Source organism: Neodiprion pinetum, chromosome 6 (genome assembly GCF_021155775.2).
Source record: "Neodiprion pinetum isolate iyNeoPine1 chromosome 6, iyNeoPine1.2, whole genome shotgun sequence".
NCBI lineage: Eukaryota > Metazoa > Arthropoda > Insecta > Hymenoptera > Diprionidae > Neodiprion > Neodiprion pinetum.
This window is the reverse complement of record NC_060237.1, coordinates 27,905,216-27,919,579: the sequence shown is the minus strand read 5'-3', so window position 1 is coordinate 27,919,579 and position 14,364 is coordinate 27,905,216. Positions and strand designations below refer to the sequence as shown.

The window sequence follows — 14,364 nt, the reverse complement described above, 5'->3', positions numbered from 1 at the left end:
GATCATGTCGAGATAGAAACGCAAAGAAGATCGAAGCTTCGTTTCGCTTCGGTCAGTCGGTCGTCGCCGAGTTTCCTCGCACACACATGTAGCAAGGTACATACCTTTCAACCGAGATGTACACGTACGTTTATAATAACAACGGAAAGTGTAACCAGAGAATGTTTGACGAGGTGATCGTCGCGGGTGCGCCGATGACGGGGGGCGGAGGGGAGGGGCGTCGATAGCGTATCAATCGAGGTGATACAGAATTTGTGATACGTGTCGTCGTCGTGTCGTTGTCCCTGTTCTGCGCGTACATGGATTACACTCACGGTCGCCGGATCCCGGGGTTGCAGTACACCGCGATCTGAAAGAGTTAATTGCCAGGTGAGACGAATCCGTCGTCCGTCTTCGTCGCCTTCGGGTACTCGTACCTGTACGCTTTGGATATTTTTGCGTCTTTCTCAAAATCGCGCGACGGTAGATTTTTGGAAAAAACCGTGGACATTGAGGTACAGGTATTTCGGTACTGTGCGCGAAACATATTCAAGGAGGTAATAATTACGAAATTCAATATCAAAAAGGACTTGTTCGGAAGAAAAAAACAAACAATTTCGCGCCAAAGCTGTGCCAACGTGTTTCCCATAGTGCAAAAAGTATTGTGCATCAGTGAAATTTAACCAAAGGTTTTGAGTGCGTGATATGACCGGTCTATTTTCGAAATACCGACGAGTGAGTTTAGAAAACTGAACGAAGGGAAAACGCTGTTCGATAGTTCATTTGTGGTTTACATGCTACGGTAGTGGTGGTGGTTTCTTTTCTTTTCTTGCCTTTTCTTTCTTTCTCCTTTCTTTTCTTATCATTCGAACCAACAACTGTACAACACGCGATGACGGACGGTTCTTGAGTATTTCTGATTTTTGAACTCCAACGAGGAGAAGCAAAAAAGAAGAAAAAAAATAAAATAAACCTGTATCGACTCCGGTGATCGCCTCTATCGATATTTTTCTTACATCTTCTCTCATACGCTCTCCGAATTCCTGCAAGCGTCTTGTACGCGAGAGTTGTTGCAAGGCACGTGAGCGTCACTGGAACAAACATTGAGTCGATGCGTGACATAATCTTCTGTACCTCTAAACTCGCGACAACTCGAGGGAGAAACGGGAAATTTCGCAAATCTTGTAAAGGAGATAGAAAAGCTTGTTGCAAGATGTGATGCAAGTGGTGTATATACGGTCGAGTTTCACCCCGAAGTTTCTTTACCTCGGAAATAACTGCAGTACGTCCAAGAAGACGAGAAGAGGGAGGCATGAACTCTTCCCGTAACTACTCGGAGTAGTTTTCAACTTGTCGTTTGAACGAAACTTTTCTCGTGTCGCTGTGCGAAGCGAAACGGACGCGCGTTCGTTATACTCGATGAGGAATATGAAGAAGAAGTGAACCACTCCAAGTGCTTCCAGGGTAAAACCGAGTGAGCCAGGAGCGGTTCACTTTCGCCATTTCCAATACTCATGGGGCTTGACTATGACTCGATTCCGACTGTTCTTGTTTCCCTGATTATCATCCTTGTTATGCCGCTGGATGTTTACGCCGGATGTCGCGAGGCTCAGTTGCCTCGTGATTGCGAGGCTCTTTGCACCTCCGATCGACACGGCGTCGAGACCTGCGAGTTGAGGGCTGCTGTTCTACTTCCTGCTGATCCTAGATTCGAAATAGCTCTTCCGAGAGTCCTGCCTGTCCTCGGTAAGAATAATAAAATATTTTCCCCAAGCAAATCATTCCAATTTTTAGACTTCGCTTTGAAACACTTCGGACGAAATGCACTTTCACGACGCGTGTGTAGAATTTTTACTCGTTTTCCGTTCTGTTTAAACTTGTGCGTGTAACATGCCGGAGCATGGCCAGTTATTACTCGCGAACTTTGTGTTTTGAGTGTGGGACGCATGTTAAACCTTTTTTATTTAAGAATAAACAAGAAAATTCTGAACTTCGATTTATAAAACAATTTCAAAGAGATTTAATATCCAATTTGAGAAAGATACGTCAATTCGATCAAAGATTATTTCTTTGACAGGTCTTTGTTCCTCTTTTTGTAACACCAGTTCTTCAGAATAAAAGAAGAAAGTAAGGACAACTTCGTTCTTTCGTCATCGAAATATATACTATGTATATATATATATATATATATATATATATATATATATATATATATATATATATAATGAATCACTACTATTATCAATGAAGTGAAATTGGTATCAATGACAACAACTACCGATATCACTCGGAGACATTTCAAGTTGATCTAACGCTCAACTTTGTCTGTCTACACTTTTAACATTAATTTTATTTACCGGAAATTCTTATACATAGTCGAATTTACGGACAAGTGACATAATATCAGAAAATGTTTGATATTTTATCGTCAAGTCGGTCGCGTGTTATTCGTGTTTCAAGTCGAGCCTGGTGAAGATGATTATAGATATGACCGTCGTAATAGGACGACATTTGGTTGTAGGTATATAATTTTTTTCAATATTCCACCGGCGTTAATAAAATTCATTTCTTGAGAGTTATATCGAGCCGATGTTAGAAGCCCCAGACAGAGAGAGAGAGAGAGAGAGTTTGGAGTGGCATGTTTGAGTTTTTGTATACTGACTATTTTTACTTGCCACATCACTGCGTTTTATCATCCAAAGATCACTCAGAAAAGTATCATGTATAATAAGTAGAAAATAAAAAGAGTAAAATTTTTCTACGCCGTTGGTTTTATAGTTAAAATTTAGGGATATGAAAACAAATCAACGAGTTTTTTTTCAGTGATGAAAAACTCTTCAAGGGAGAGAATGGATTTTTCTCTTGGCATTTACACCACGCGCAGCTAGCTGCGCCGCGAAATATTTTACGTATGATAGATTCGTAACAACGAGCCGCGGACCGCAACGCGAATGTTGTCAAACAATGAGGGGGAAAAGTGATTTGGAACAGCTGCTGCATGCAGAATGCTCGGTGAAATATCTTGCCGGGATTGAAAATACTTTTAATCGATACCGCCGCTGGCGTCGTTGGGGAAACTTTGGTCGGATGAGCTTTTCACTTAACGAGGTGAAAACTCGGTCGGGAATAGGGTGAGGAAATCGTGGGTGAAAATTCCTGTTTTTTAACCTTCGACGTTCGAATTCGCTGCGAATATTTAGCTTTGAAAAATCAGTGATGATGATTGTTACGCTATTTTGGGGCGGGAGAGAGAGAAAAAAAAAGTAATGAAATAAAAATCGACAATCTTTTATCCAGCGACATCTGAAAGAGGGATGAAAATTTAGTAGAGGTTCTGAAATTCCATTACATATAGGGAGGTATATAAAAGACGAAAAGTTCTAAATGTCGTTTGATGTAAAATGTATGTTATTTTACTTGACTGGGTCGGCAGATACCAGATATTTACATATTGCGGAAATTGTCTGTTTGAAAAGAGAAAGTAAAGAGGAAAAGAGCGATACTTGATAGCCGTTGAATGATTCTGTACGAAGAAAGAAAGAAATAAATGAATAATTGAGAAAGAAAATAAAACTAACAACCGTAATTAGAGGTACACGCTTGGAAAGATTGATACTTGTCAATTTTATGCTCTTCTCTCTTTTTCTCGTCTTTTCGTGTTATCAACTTTCGAATTGAATCAGGACTTACCCAGAGAAGTTTCTTCGCTAATGAAGAGATGAAATTGTCACAAGATTTCCCGGTGTTAGAATGTCATGTACTATATGCACGAAAAAATTCAGTCAGTGTTCAAAATTGTGTTACGAAAATTGAATAAAATTTTTCTCAAGTTATACAGTATGCGTATATAATACTTGTCGCTTTTACTCTGATTGGAACGAGAACAATTACGAATTTTCACCTAATTCATGGAAATTCAGAGTCGCGATATAACACTTGTCGTATTCCTGTATTTGGATATTATGAAGGACTTGAGAGTTTAAGATGATTTGAGAAATCGCGGAAGCAAAATAACTCGTTTAAACCTCCCCTACCGACTGCAATTAAATGTCTGAAATTTGTTAACAACGTTTATACGCTATTCCGGTTGATGTGAATCGTTGTAAATGTCGTTGAAAATTTCTTTCCGAAAAGTTCCCCGATTCGTTCAAAACGTTCTGCTTTCGTTGAAATTCTGCAACAATTATCAAAGAAAACATAATTCTTAATTATTTTTAATGATTTGTTATTTTCTAAACATATACATATATTGTTCAGATAATGCCGTTTTATTAATTTGAGAGAAAGGGTGAAGGGAATTTAAGGCGAATAACACTGCTCAACAAAAATTCACTTTTTGTGTAGCATGAAAACTCTTGACCGATTATGTCAGGAACACGGTTGAGTACAATAGAATTAATATTAGAATATTCTCGATACGAATAGTTTTATTTTAATACAATTTTTTTAGTTTATCCACAAATACAGATTTTACGAATGAACGTGAGGTCAACAAAATTTTGTAACAAGGAAGTTGCTTATTAATTTTTAAATACCAATCTACCCTCGTTATAAAATCATATTTATTTTGATTCGATCAAGTGTAGTTTTCGTCTTACAGCTGTTACCAGTAAAATCGAATGTTTATCGTTTTGACTTACATTTTTTGATTCAGGGTGTTTTGTTATTTATTGTAATTAACTAATTGGTATTTAAAATAAATAATAAAACACCCCGAATCAAAAAAGATAAACGTTCAATTTTACTGGCCGGGATCTACAGGCGACTTTTACGATTGTTTGGTTCGTGTCGATATAATTCACATCGTTTTCTTTCAGATTTGGCAGTCTACGACGCGAGGGCTCGAGGCCTGTTGCCTTCCTGGTTGAATCTCACCTTCCTGCCGCAGGACGATCATTGCGATGCGACCTACGCCCAAATCGGAGCTTTCGACAGCTACTCGAATTGCGTTCACCTCTTCCTCGGCCCAGCCTGCGATTACAGCGTCGGTGAGTGAAATGAAATCAGTGTTTTTCAGTCCTTAGAACGACGATTTAACTTAAACATATAGAAATTATTTACCGCAATTACATGATTGGCGATGTACTTAATTTTCTGTGTATATCAACGTTTAATCTGTTTGTTTAGCTTGTTAGAATTTTTCACATTAATAAGTCCTTAACATCGATTAATTATCACGACAGTTATAAGAAAATATAACAAGAGTCTTCAGAATCAAAACGAACAGTACCATTTCAAATTTCACGGTTACAGAGTTACAGAACTCGTTTTTATTTCGTATCCATAATTATATTTTTCGGTTACGGTATTGAATGAAAATAGTTATAAGGATTGTTTAGGAATTATTACAATTAGATATCCCCCGATAATTCGAAAATTCGTAATTTGTTAATGGGCGAAAAAATTTTTAACAAAGTTCACGGGTATATTTTTCAAACATTCCTTCTGAGCTTGCGAAGAGATTTCGTTTAAGCCTCGCGTTATTTCACCTTGTCAACGATATTTCGCGTCTGATTGTGTAAAAGAGATTTTTTTTATGGGATTTTATGCGGTTACGTACGTATGCGCAAACCCACGTAAAAATAGGATGGAGATAGTAATCGTGAGTACACAAATCGATAAGCAGCTTGCTCGTCTACTATTCTTTGCTTCCGGGTTATTCCGCAAGCACTTTTGGTACATAAAAATCTGCAAAGACTTGCCTCCACGGAATCGAGAAGCCCAGTCAAGCGCATAACAAGACGTTGTAAATAGCGTAAATATGTTACATGTTGTTGTTGTTTTGTTTTTCTCCCTTTCGTTTAAGAGAAGAATGATTTTTGTTATTTCTTCTTCTCGTCGTTATTCGGTCTCATCATTCGGCCTGTTAAACCACAAACAATTGCTGATTTCAGAACGTTGAATCGACTCTGCAGCGCTGATGATTTCTAAACTCAGAATATCGTCATAGATTATTCGCTTTTTAATGGTACGGAATATTAGAATCTATATAATTTTCACCACTCGCGATTTACCACGTTTTTCTTTTTGTACAATTCATATCGCATCATTCTTTTTCATTCTCATTCCCGTATACACAGTGCCTGTAATAAATGTATAATTCATTCTGTTTTTGGGATCATTTTTTTTTCTATGCGCTATATTTTCTCCTTTTTGAAGGGATACGGAGAAAAAAAAAACGAAACGCGTTTCCGTTGATAGCGAAATAAACGCAACGTCTTGCAGGTTCAAGATATTTATTCCACCCTGGCAAAGAATCCTGCAGTGATTTGTATATTAACTGTTGGATGAGTAAATCACCGAGCACTCGGCGTTACATTATACATACGTGTACCGGCAGGCCCGGATTAAGATCGGGCAAGATATCCAAGGCTGTTCAACAAAAAAAAAGAAAAAGAGAATGTCGGTTCTGCAAAATGGTCCGATAGGTTAGATTTAAAAAGTGGTGACAGGGAATCAAATCGACTAAAGTTAAGAAAAACATTATCATTATAATATTTCTCTTGTGATGTAATCAAGTTTGTATAAAATATTATCCTACAGAGAAACAAACTTTGTATTACCTACGACATTGAGTAGTTATATTTCATATTTTTTTTTGTCACGCCTTAACGCTGGTAAAATGATCCTTTATATTTTCTAAATCCAAATCACGAAGCGATTTCACTCTTTATGTTCAACAGAGACAAAGCATTTAGATTTTCCTGTGATACTAGGGAAAAAATTAACGGTCTTACAATATTTTCTATACACGTGGGTACAAAGTTCTCGAACTTTATTGGTAAAGATTAAGAGTTCGGATATCCGAATTTTTTAAAATCTAGCTATTATTTCGAAAGATGTGATTTGTCTTTTTAGCCTTACGGTTGATCCGGGCCTGCCGATATACGTATGTATTGTATATATATATATGTGTGTGTATATATATGTATGCAGAACGGCGTGAACTTTACGATCAAACCACGTGCGTTGATGGAAATAAATTATTCCGCACGTTTAAGTTATCGACTGATCCTGTATTTTTTTTCCTTTTTCTTTGCACTTCTCTTTTCTTGAAATGAAAATGATTGAAAAAATGAGTTTACTTTGAACGAGAAAACGCTATAAATGCTCGAATTTACCCTCGTCAGTTGGATTTTCATAAATCCTGTCCGATACATGATTGTTCTTTGATGTATGTCCATGTGTATAAGAACATATTTTGCAACTGCCAAGTTTAAAATGGCACGACGAACGATTTCATTTAAAACTCGACTCCAGGGAAAACTTTGCCACTAACCAATACTCGCCAACGCTTCAAACTTTTTATTTCATTGCAATATTGCAAAAAAGGCTTTTTTTTCTTTTATCATTTCACTTCTCTCGCACGATACCTGTAAATTATAAATCTTTAATGGATCGAAATATCTCTTGTTAATTGTTCTCCCTTCCAGGCTCTGGAAATGCGAAATTTGACGGAAATGTTCGACTCGAGTGGCGTGAAAAAATGAAAAAATTCACAGACACGGTTATTCTTCTTCTCTTTTTTTCTCATCGCTCACAATAAGTTCGCCGTGCAATTTTATTGTTCGCTTCTCGTTACCGTTCCCGTTCCTTCTGCACAAGGCAGGGCAGCCGCAGCCGGTTTTCCCTCAGCGTCGAGTGGCAATCACGCTTACCACTCGTGGGTGGAAAACACATTTTTGATATGAAACGTCAGGGCGCAAAATGAAAGAAGATTAGACGGTATACGAAAAGATGAAACACCCAGGAGTCGCGACGTTTCTTCGAGTGACTCGAAACTTTGGTGCAGGAATGGTTTTACCACCGAGAAGAACTGATTCAATTTTCTCATATTCGAAGATTGATCGAAGTTACCCGGCAAAAAAGTTAGCCTGACGTCGATAATACAGGGGTTGTGAAATGAAATAAGATTTGAAAGTCGAATTTTTTGTTTGCTTCATTTCTCTTTTTATTTTAACCTATCCATCTAACGGAGCGCGCCAGATTTTTTTTAGAAACTATCGTCTGAACGTGTGTTTGGATAAAATGAAGTTTAGTTTAAAATTTTCAAAAGTTTCCTGCTCGAACTTTTCAAATTGATATAACTTGAGAACAAACAGAGATATTGAATAAATTCAAGACACATTTTTTTTGCGTCTCGAATTGTAGCTGGTTCGTGAAAATATAATATAAATATTTGATAAAGAAATTATATTTCCACGGTCGTAAGCTTGTTTGAATATTGAAGGAAAAAATTCGTTTACTTACACGATGATCACGTTTTGTTTTATTGCGAAAGATATCTCGAAAATCGTTGGTGGTTTCATAAATTTTCAGCCAAGTATCATTATTGTAATATCGGTGATTTTAAGGGGATCTAATTTTTTTACGAGACTATGATTCGAAACTAAGAAAACGTGTTTTAAATTTTGTCAAAATCTATTTTCATTTCCGAGTTATTATACCCAAATTTAAAAGTTGAAACAGGAAATCTTTCGAATTTTCGCAACTGAAGAACGAAATGAGATAAAATTTTCGAAAAAATGAGGAATAATTCTCCATTCTATATACATGAAAAACAACAATTCGATTCCATATTACGTTCGATTTCACGCGGAATTAACTTCATTCCTCGACTGTTTTCGTATTTTACTAATATATGCAGTACAATGAAATCCGGTTTTAATACCTTCTTAAATTCAAATTATTTTCGCAGGCCTTTATCGAGACGACGATCACGTATCCAAGCTTCTGACTCTTGAGCAAACCTTGGGGGGTAATCTCGTGCCAACTTCCAAACTCTCCGGGTTAGTTTACCTCGTGGCTTCGCGTATTGAATACATTCTAAAATGCCCGGCTGTGCAAACATGTTTTAGGCAATCCTAAGTATACGTTGCGGAGAAAACTTTTCACTCGCTTTGCTCTGATTGTTTTTACGCTGGTGCAAAAAAGAAATGTAAATAATCAGACGATAACGAAAGAAAGATAGAATAATCTTAAGCGAGTTTCGATTCGATTCAGAGTCGGTTTTTCAAACTTTTGATGAATTGTTTAACCGTTTCACACTCTCTTTTACGTTATATATTTTCGGCAGTTTCGAATCTCGCCTTTTTTTTTTTAACCAGGCCTCCGGAATTTCCGTGAGAGCTTTTATCTGCACCAGGTTTGTCAATGAATCGTACATTGAGTGCCTCGCGGATGTCGAGTGCTGATAACTTATTAAACGACTCGTTCGATAAACGCTACTTTATAACGGATGGCCGCCCAACGCCTGGAGTGTAACCAAAAAAGCCAGCTAACAATAAATATTTATACGAAATTGAATTCTGGCCAAAGTGGGCTCGATAAGTTTATCGAAAAATACCTGCCGGAATGGATTATACAATATAGGTATAACCGAATATTTATACCGAAACGTTACGCCTGTTCACGTATGAAATAAAAATTCATTCTCGGTTTTTATTTTATTTCACTCCCTTCAATCCTCCGTATGATGTTAAATTATAAGCAATTAGCTGTTTTAATCTTCGTCCCGTGAACACCGATTTTCAATGCACGTAATCAAATTCGAACACTGAGAGAAAAAAGCCGTTGAATCAACAAATTGTGCGATCACGGGCGGCGAAATGAATATTTATTTGTGCAGTCAGTTCAAAATCTGTTGGTCTAGCGAAATGTTAATTGACTTTAAAAAGTCGAACTAAACATTTTGCTAAAACAACAGATCTTGAACTTGAACTTGAGGTTCTCGCAATTTATTCGTATTCCTGATTTATCTTTGTCACTTTGTCACTTTGTCACAGACAATCTCGATGATATGTAAAAATATATATTCACAATTCTATTCTCATAGATAATAAAATCGTATAATAAGAAATATCCAACTGTAAACAATTTAGGAACCAAGCGGGAATTATTTTCAGGCTGGAAAGTGGGTGAGAAAAATTTCGCATCCTGATAGACCAAAATTGCGATTACTTTTGTTCACCTGTAACCTTATAGGTACCGATTCAAATTGAATAACTTTGAAAGAACTTTTGCGTCTAGCTATAATTTAGCTATTAAAAAACTGTACTAATAACTTACATTTAGTTAAGAATCAGTTGGAACGAATTCAGTGTACAACCACCAGTGTGGAATCCGTAATTTCCTACTCTGTAAATTCGAATATTTATGCAAGGTTAAATTCCTTCCTTCAATTTCAGCCGTCGTCGGAAGGGTGGCAAAGTTTCTCGGGGCTCCGTTGATCACCACGGGTGGTTTCACCTTCGATTTTACTCAACGAAAGAAGGAGTGCAGCGATGAGTATTACATGACGCTGAGGACGGGAAGCCTGGCTTTCAGGGATCTGAGTAAATTCTTTATCGCCATTATGGACAGGTGAGTAATTCACCGACTGTAGGATTATTATTATTATTATTATTATTATTATTACTATTATTATTAATATGAATATTGTTGTGATTTTTCATTTTTTCGTATCGTGTTTACCTCGGGGAAATTCTTCTATCGAATTTAATATCGCGTTCATTCTTATTGCGTGAGGTGAAATTCCGGACGGGTCGTTTATTATTTTTTTTTTTTTTTTCCGGAACGTGACACACATATGGACAAAACGAATATCGAAGTCACGCGTATGTATAAAATACACACACGAGCCTGAAAAATTAATTCCGGTGATAATTTAGGGGAAGAAATGAGGAAGAAATTATTCTCAGTGAGGTGCACGAAAGTTATAATTATATTTGTTCGGTTAATTGATCGTTCGTAATTGACGATGTAGTCGAATGGAAATGATGACGATAATAATACTGAAATCGAAATTATCAATAATAATTATAATTACGCGTTCCAATCCAGCGTATTATTGCCAATGACAAGGAAGAAAAGGTTTTACGAGATAACCGACGCAGTGTTAAGAATGGAGTTTAAAAATACATTGGAAAGAGGAAAAGAAAAAGAAAATAAAATCAACATGTTTGTCAAACGTTAAATATCCTATAGAGGCAATGATATATCCAGTATTCATTTATATTTTACAGAGCGTCGATAAAACGGTATTTTCTAATGCTGGCGGTCGAATTTCCGGGATACAGGTACACGAATGTGTCTCTGTGTGTAATATTACGTAGGTATTTATAATATCACAACGCCGCGTTGTCACGAAAACACCGCTGCGGATCAAGGCACTTCGAGTTAACACCTCGTACGTATCGCTCCGGCTTTGTAAGATAAAGACTTGAGATTTAGATAGGCGGGTATAAGGCATGCCTGTCACGGTGTGCATGCCGCGTGTCTATTGCGCTATTTAAAATTAAAGCAACGCGCGAGGATCCCGCTCTGCCGTTTTTTAATCACTACCGGGATTCTTCTACGCCTATCATATATGTACGTGTATATAATGTTGGGATTATAGTATTGTCAAATACTCGACAGCGTTGAATGCATGTACATAATAACGTGTGCCGAAAATAGGAAATTTTTATATTTATTTTCATGAGATTTTTTGCGAAATGAAAATACAAAAGTTTAAAATACCGGAATCGTGAGGGCAAGCTTGGATATCGAATAATGCTTGAATTTATTCGAATCGTTTCAGGATTGTAGAAAAATCTAACAGATTTGTTCGATTTCAATCTACGATGACTCGCATTTTATTCGAAAGACAATTTTCAACAAATTGTGCACTGAAACAGTTTTGTTTTTTCAATTAATCTGGGATCGTTAAGTATAGAAAGATTGTGTCGTAATGAAATTAAGAAATTAAATGTACATCAATTTTCGGTCAATCAATCCGTAGATCTACGATCGAAGGGTACATAATCCGCGGAATGACGGGGACAAATTTTGCGTTTAAACTTTTCGTTTTTCTTCAATTACTCGCGAACAATTTTCGGAATCAAAGGGGTCAAAGGGGACAAAGAGCAAATTAAAAGGCTACGCAGAATATCTAAGGGACACGCGAAACCAAAATGAAAGCTTGGAAGGCGAGGCTCGTGTCGAGGGCTCAATTTGACGTACGTATGATTAATTCGCACGCCACGGACACTCGATCGCTGCATCGCCGGTTAGAATTTTCGCGTGTCCGCTCCTTCCTCGTCCAATAATTATACCTTCTTTTCTTTATTATCCACGAGATCGATTTATCTACGAACAGATATCACGCGAGAATTTAGGCCTGACACGACCAGAATTTATGCATCATTCCACGCGATATATAGCAATAGAGATATGAATAATATGTGATATAAATAAATATACGAAAATAGATAATTAAAGATAAATAAAAAACATTGTTCGTTGAGTATGATCCTGTGTCGTGGGTTTTATTATATACATCCACGCATCTACACACCTACGTGTAAGCGAGTTGTGTGTGGATGATATTATTATTATCTGATTACACGCACAATACAGCGCGTCTATGAAAATAGTTGTTAAAATATATGTACGTGTTACCCTTTGATCATTTTGAAACGAGGGTTGCGTTGTTTCGTTTCGTACTTTTTTTTTCTTATTATAATCACGCTTGCTTACAACTAGTCAGCCAATCTTTGTTTTCGCGCATTACACGTGGTTATATACCAATAAGTACCACACGTTTCTCTGCTTTTCGCGAATTTGAATCCGTGTTGTATATGATTTTTTTTTATTTTTCTCTGCTCACTCCGGTTCGTCTGTTATAAAATTAATTCGAAAATCGTGAGCGATTCGGCGTCTGTCGTATAATATGAATTATAAATATTAGGGTCTGCAGCAGTTTGAGCCGCGGAATTGTATACATCCCCAGCTTTTACATACATGCAGACATAGGTATATAATATACTACGTAATATTTATAACCGAAAGATGAAATATAAATATACGATATCACCGCGTGATTTCTCACTGGGAGGTGTTGTTTTCTGCTGATTTTTTCTCATCTTATACGTCTGTTTTCTCAAAGGAGTTTATTTATCGACTCATTTATTACCGCAAGTCTCGCAGTGTACGTCCGATATAACAAAACCTCTATAGAATCATTAAACTCGCTGTTTGAATTCTACCTATTTGCCTTTACTCAGAACCAGTGATCGATGTCCTCGACGAGATGTGCGAACGCATACAAGTTGGCTAATAAACACGTATGTGCACATATGTGTGTATATATATATATATATACATACACAATAATATATATTTCACTTGGGCATTCTTATCGCCATCGCATCTATTTGACGTATCCGTAATTTATAACTCCTGTCGTCGGTATTATATTTAGATATTAAGATCGTTAGGGATTTTGCGGCAAATTCCACTGACGTAGTGACCGAGTGTAGTACGTGTATATATGTAATACAAGTAACGTGTCCGGAGCGGCATCAACGAAACAAACCCCATTTTTCAGTATATACAATATAACGCGTATACAAGTAGAGCGTTGTTCATTACCTCGTTATTTAACCAATTAAAAAAAGCGTTGCGCAACAAAGCGGTTGTGACTTGGTTATTGCATGAATAAATCTCTAACAATATCGTGCAAGAAGAGAATATCGTTGCGATGGAGAGCCGAGAGATTTAATCGTTATGTAAAATTTTAAGTCTGGATAAAACGTCAGAGGATTGATTTGTTTTTTATTTTTATTTTTTTTTTAGCGAAACGTAAACGAACAAACGAACGACACGAAAGGGGATGAAATGTTTTTTCGTTTTATTTTCAACGCAGGTACAAATGGCGGAAGGTTCATCTTTTTTACGTGACTAATGGTCAGACCAAACTTGCTGGCAAACACACGTGCCAATTGATGATGAAATCGATGGTCGAGTTCGTTAAGAAGAGACAGGACTTCACCTACGGTACTTTTGACGCCGAGACAACGTCGCCCAAGGATTACGCCGAGGCGCTTCGTGATCACGTTGGAAACAGCTGGAGCGGTGAGTCGATTTTTCAAATATTTTTACACTCCTTTTTTTTCTTAAAGTTTTCCCCACCTCACCGGTTGGTGAGTATATAAATTATTATTTTATCGTTACGTATTATACCTTGCAGAAAATTAAACGCGTTGAAATTTTACTCGTGAAAATCTCATGCGGTGTATATAAAATAATTTGTAAAGAGTATTATAATATTTATATATACATATATATGTAATATGCCAGTTTTAATTGCCGAAATCGTGTTTATTTATAATTAATAATTCTCCTAAGGCTCCAGAAAAATAACTCAGAGCGAAATTCAACTGGCTTTAGGATGGAGTCTTACAATTTTTTGTCTCGTTTTGACGGACAAATTATATCCAGTTAGTATTTTAATTACGGAGCAGGTGCGAGAAAAGCTTCTTGTTATTATTCGTAGCTGTTGCAAAATGATTTTTCATTACGAATAAAATGTTTGGACTCAATTATGGCGAATTGTAAACCGAG

At 36.8% G+C, this 14,364-nt stretch overlaps 1 protein-coding gene across 1 annotated transcript in view; it reads left to right on the top strand.

Moving 5' to 3' along the window:
* The first annotated feature begins 233 nt into the window (after positions 1-233).
* Positions 234-14,364, top strand: part of LOC138191193 (atrial natriuretic peptide receptor 1-like) — a 49,569-nt gene continuing 35,438 nt past the window's right edge. The window contains exons 1-4 of the mRNA XM_069137446.1: positions 234-1,725; positions 4,797-4,967; positions 10,167-10,341; positions 13,667-13,875. Coding sequence (XP_068993547.1) covers positions 1,494-1,725; positions 4,797-4,967; positions 10,167-10,341; positions 13,667-13,875 — 787 coding nt within the window. The 5' untranslated portion in view covers positions 234-1,493. The remainder of the gene's footprint in view (positions 1,726-4,796; positions 4,968-10,166; positions 10,342-13,666; positions 13,876-14,364) is intronic.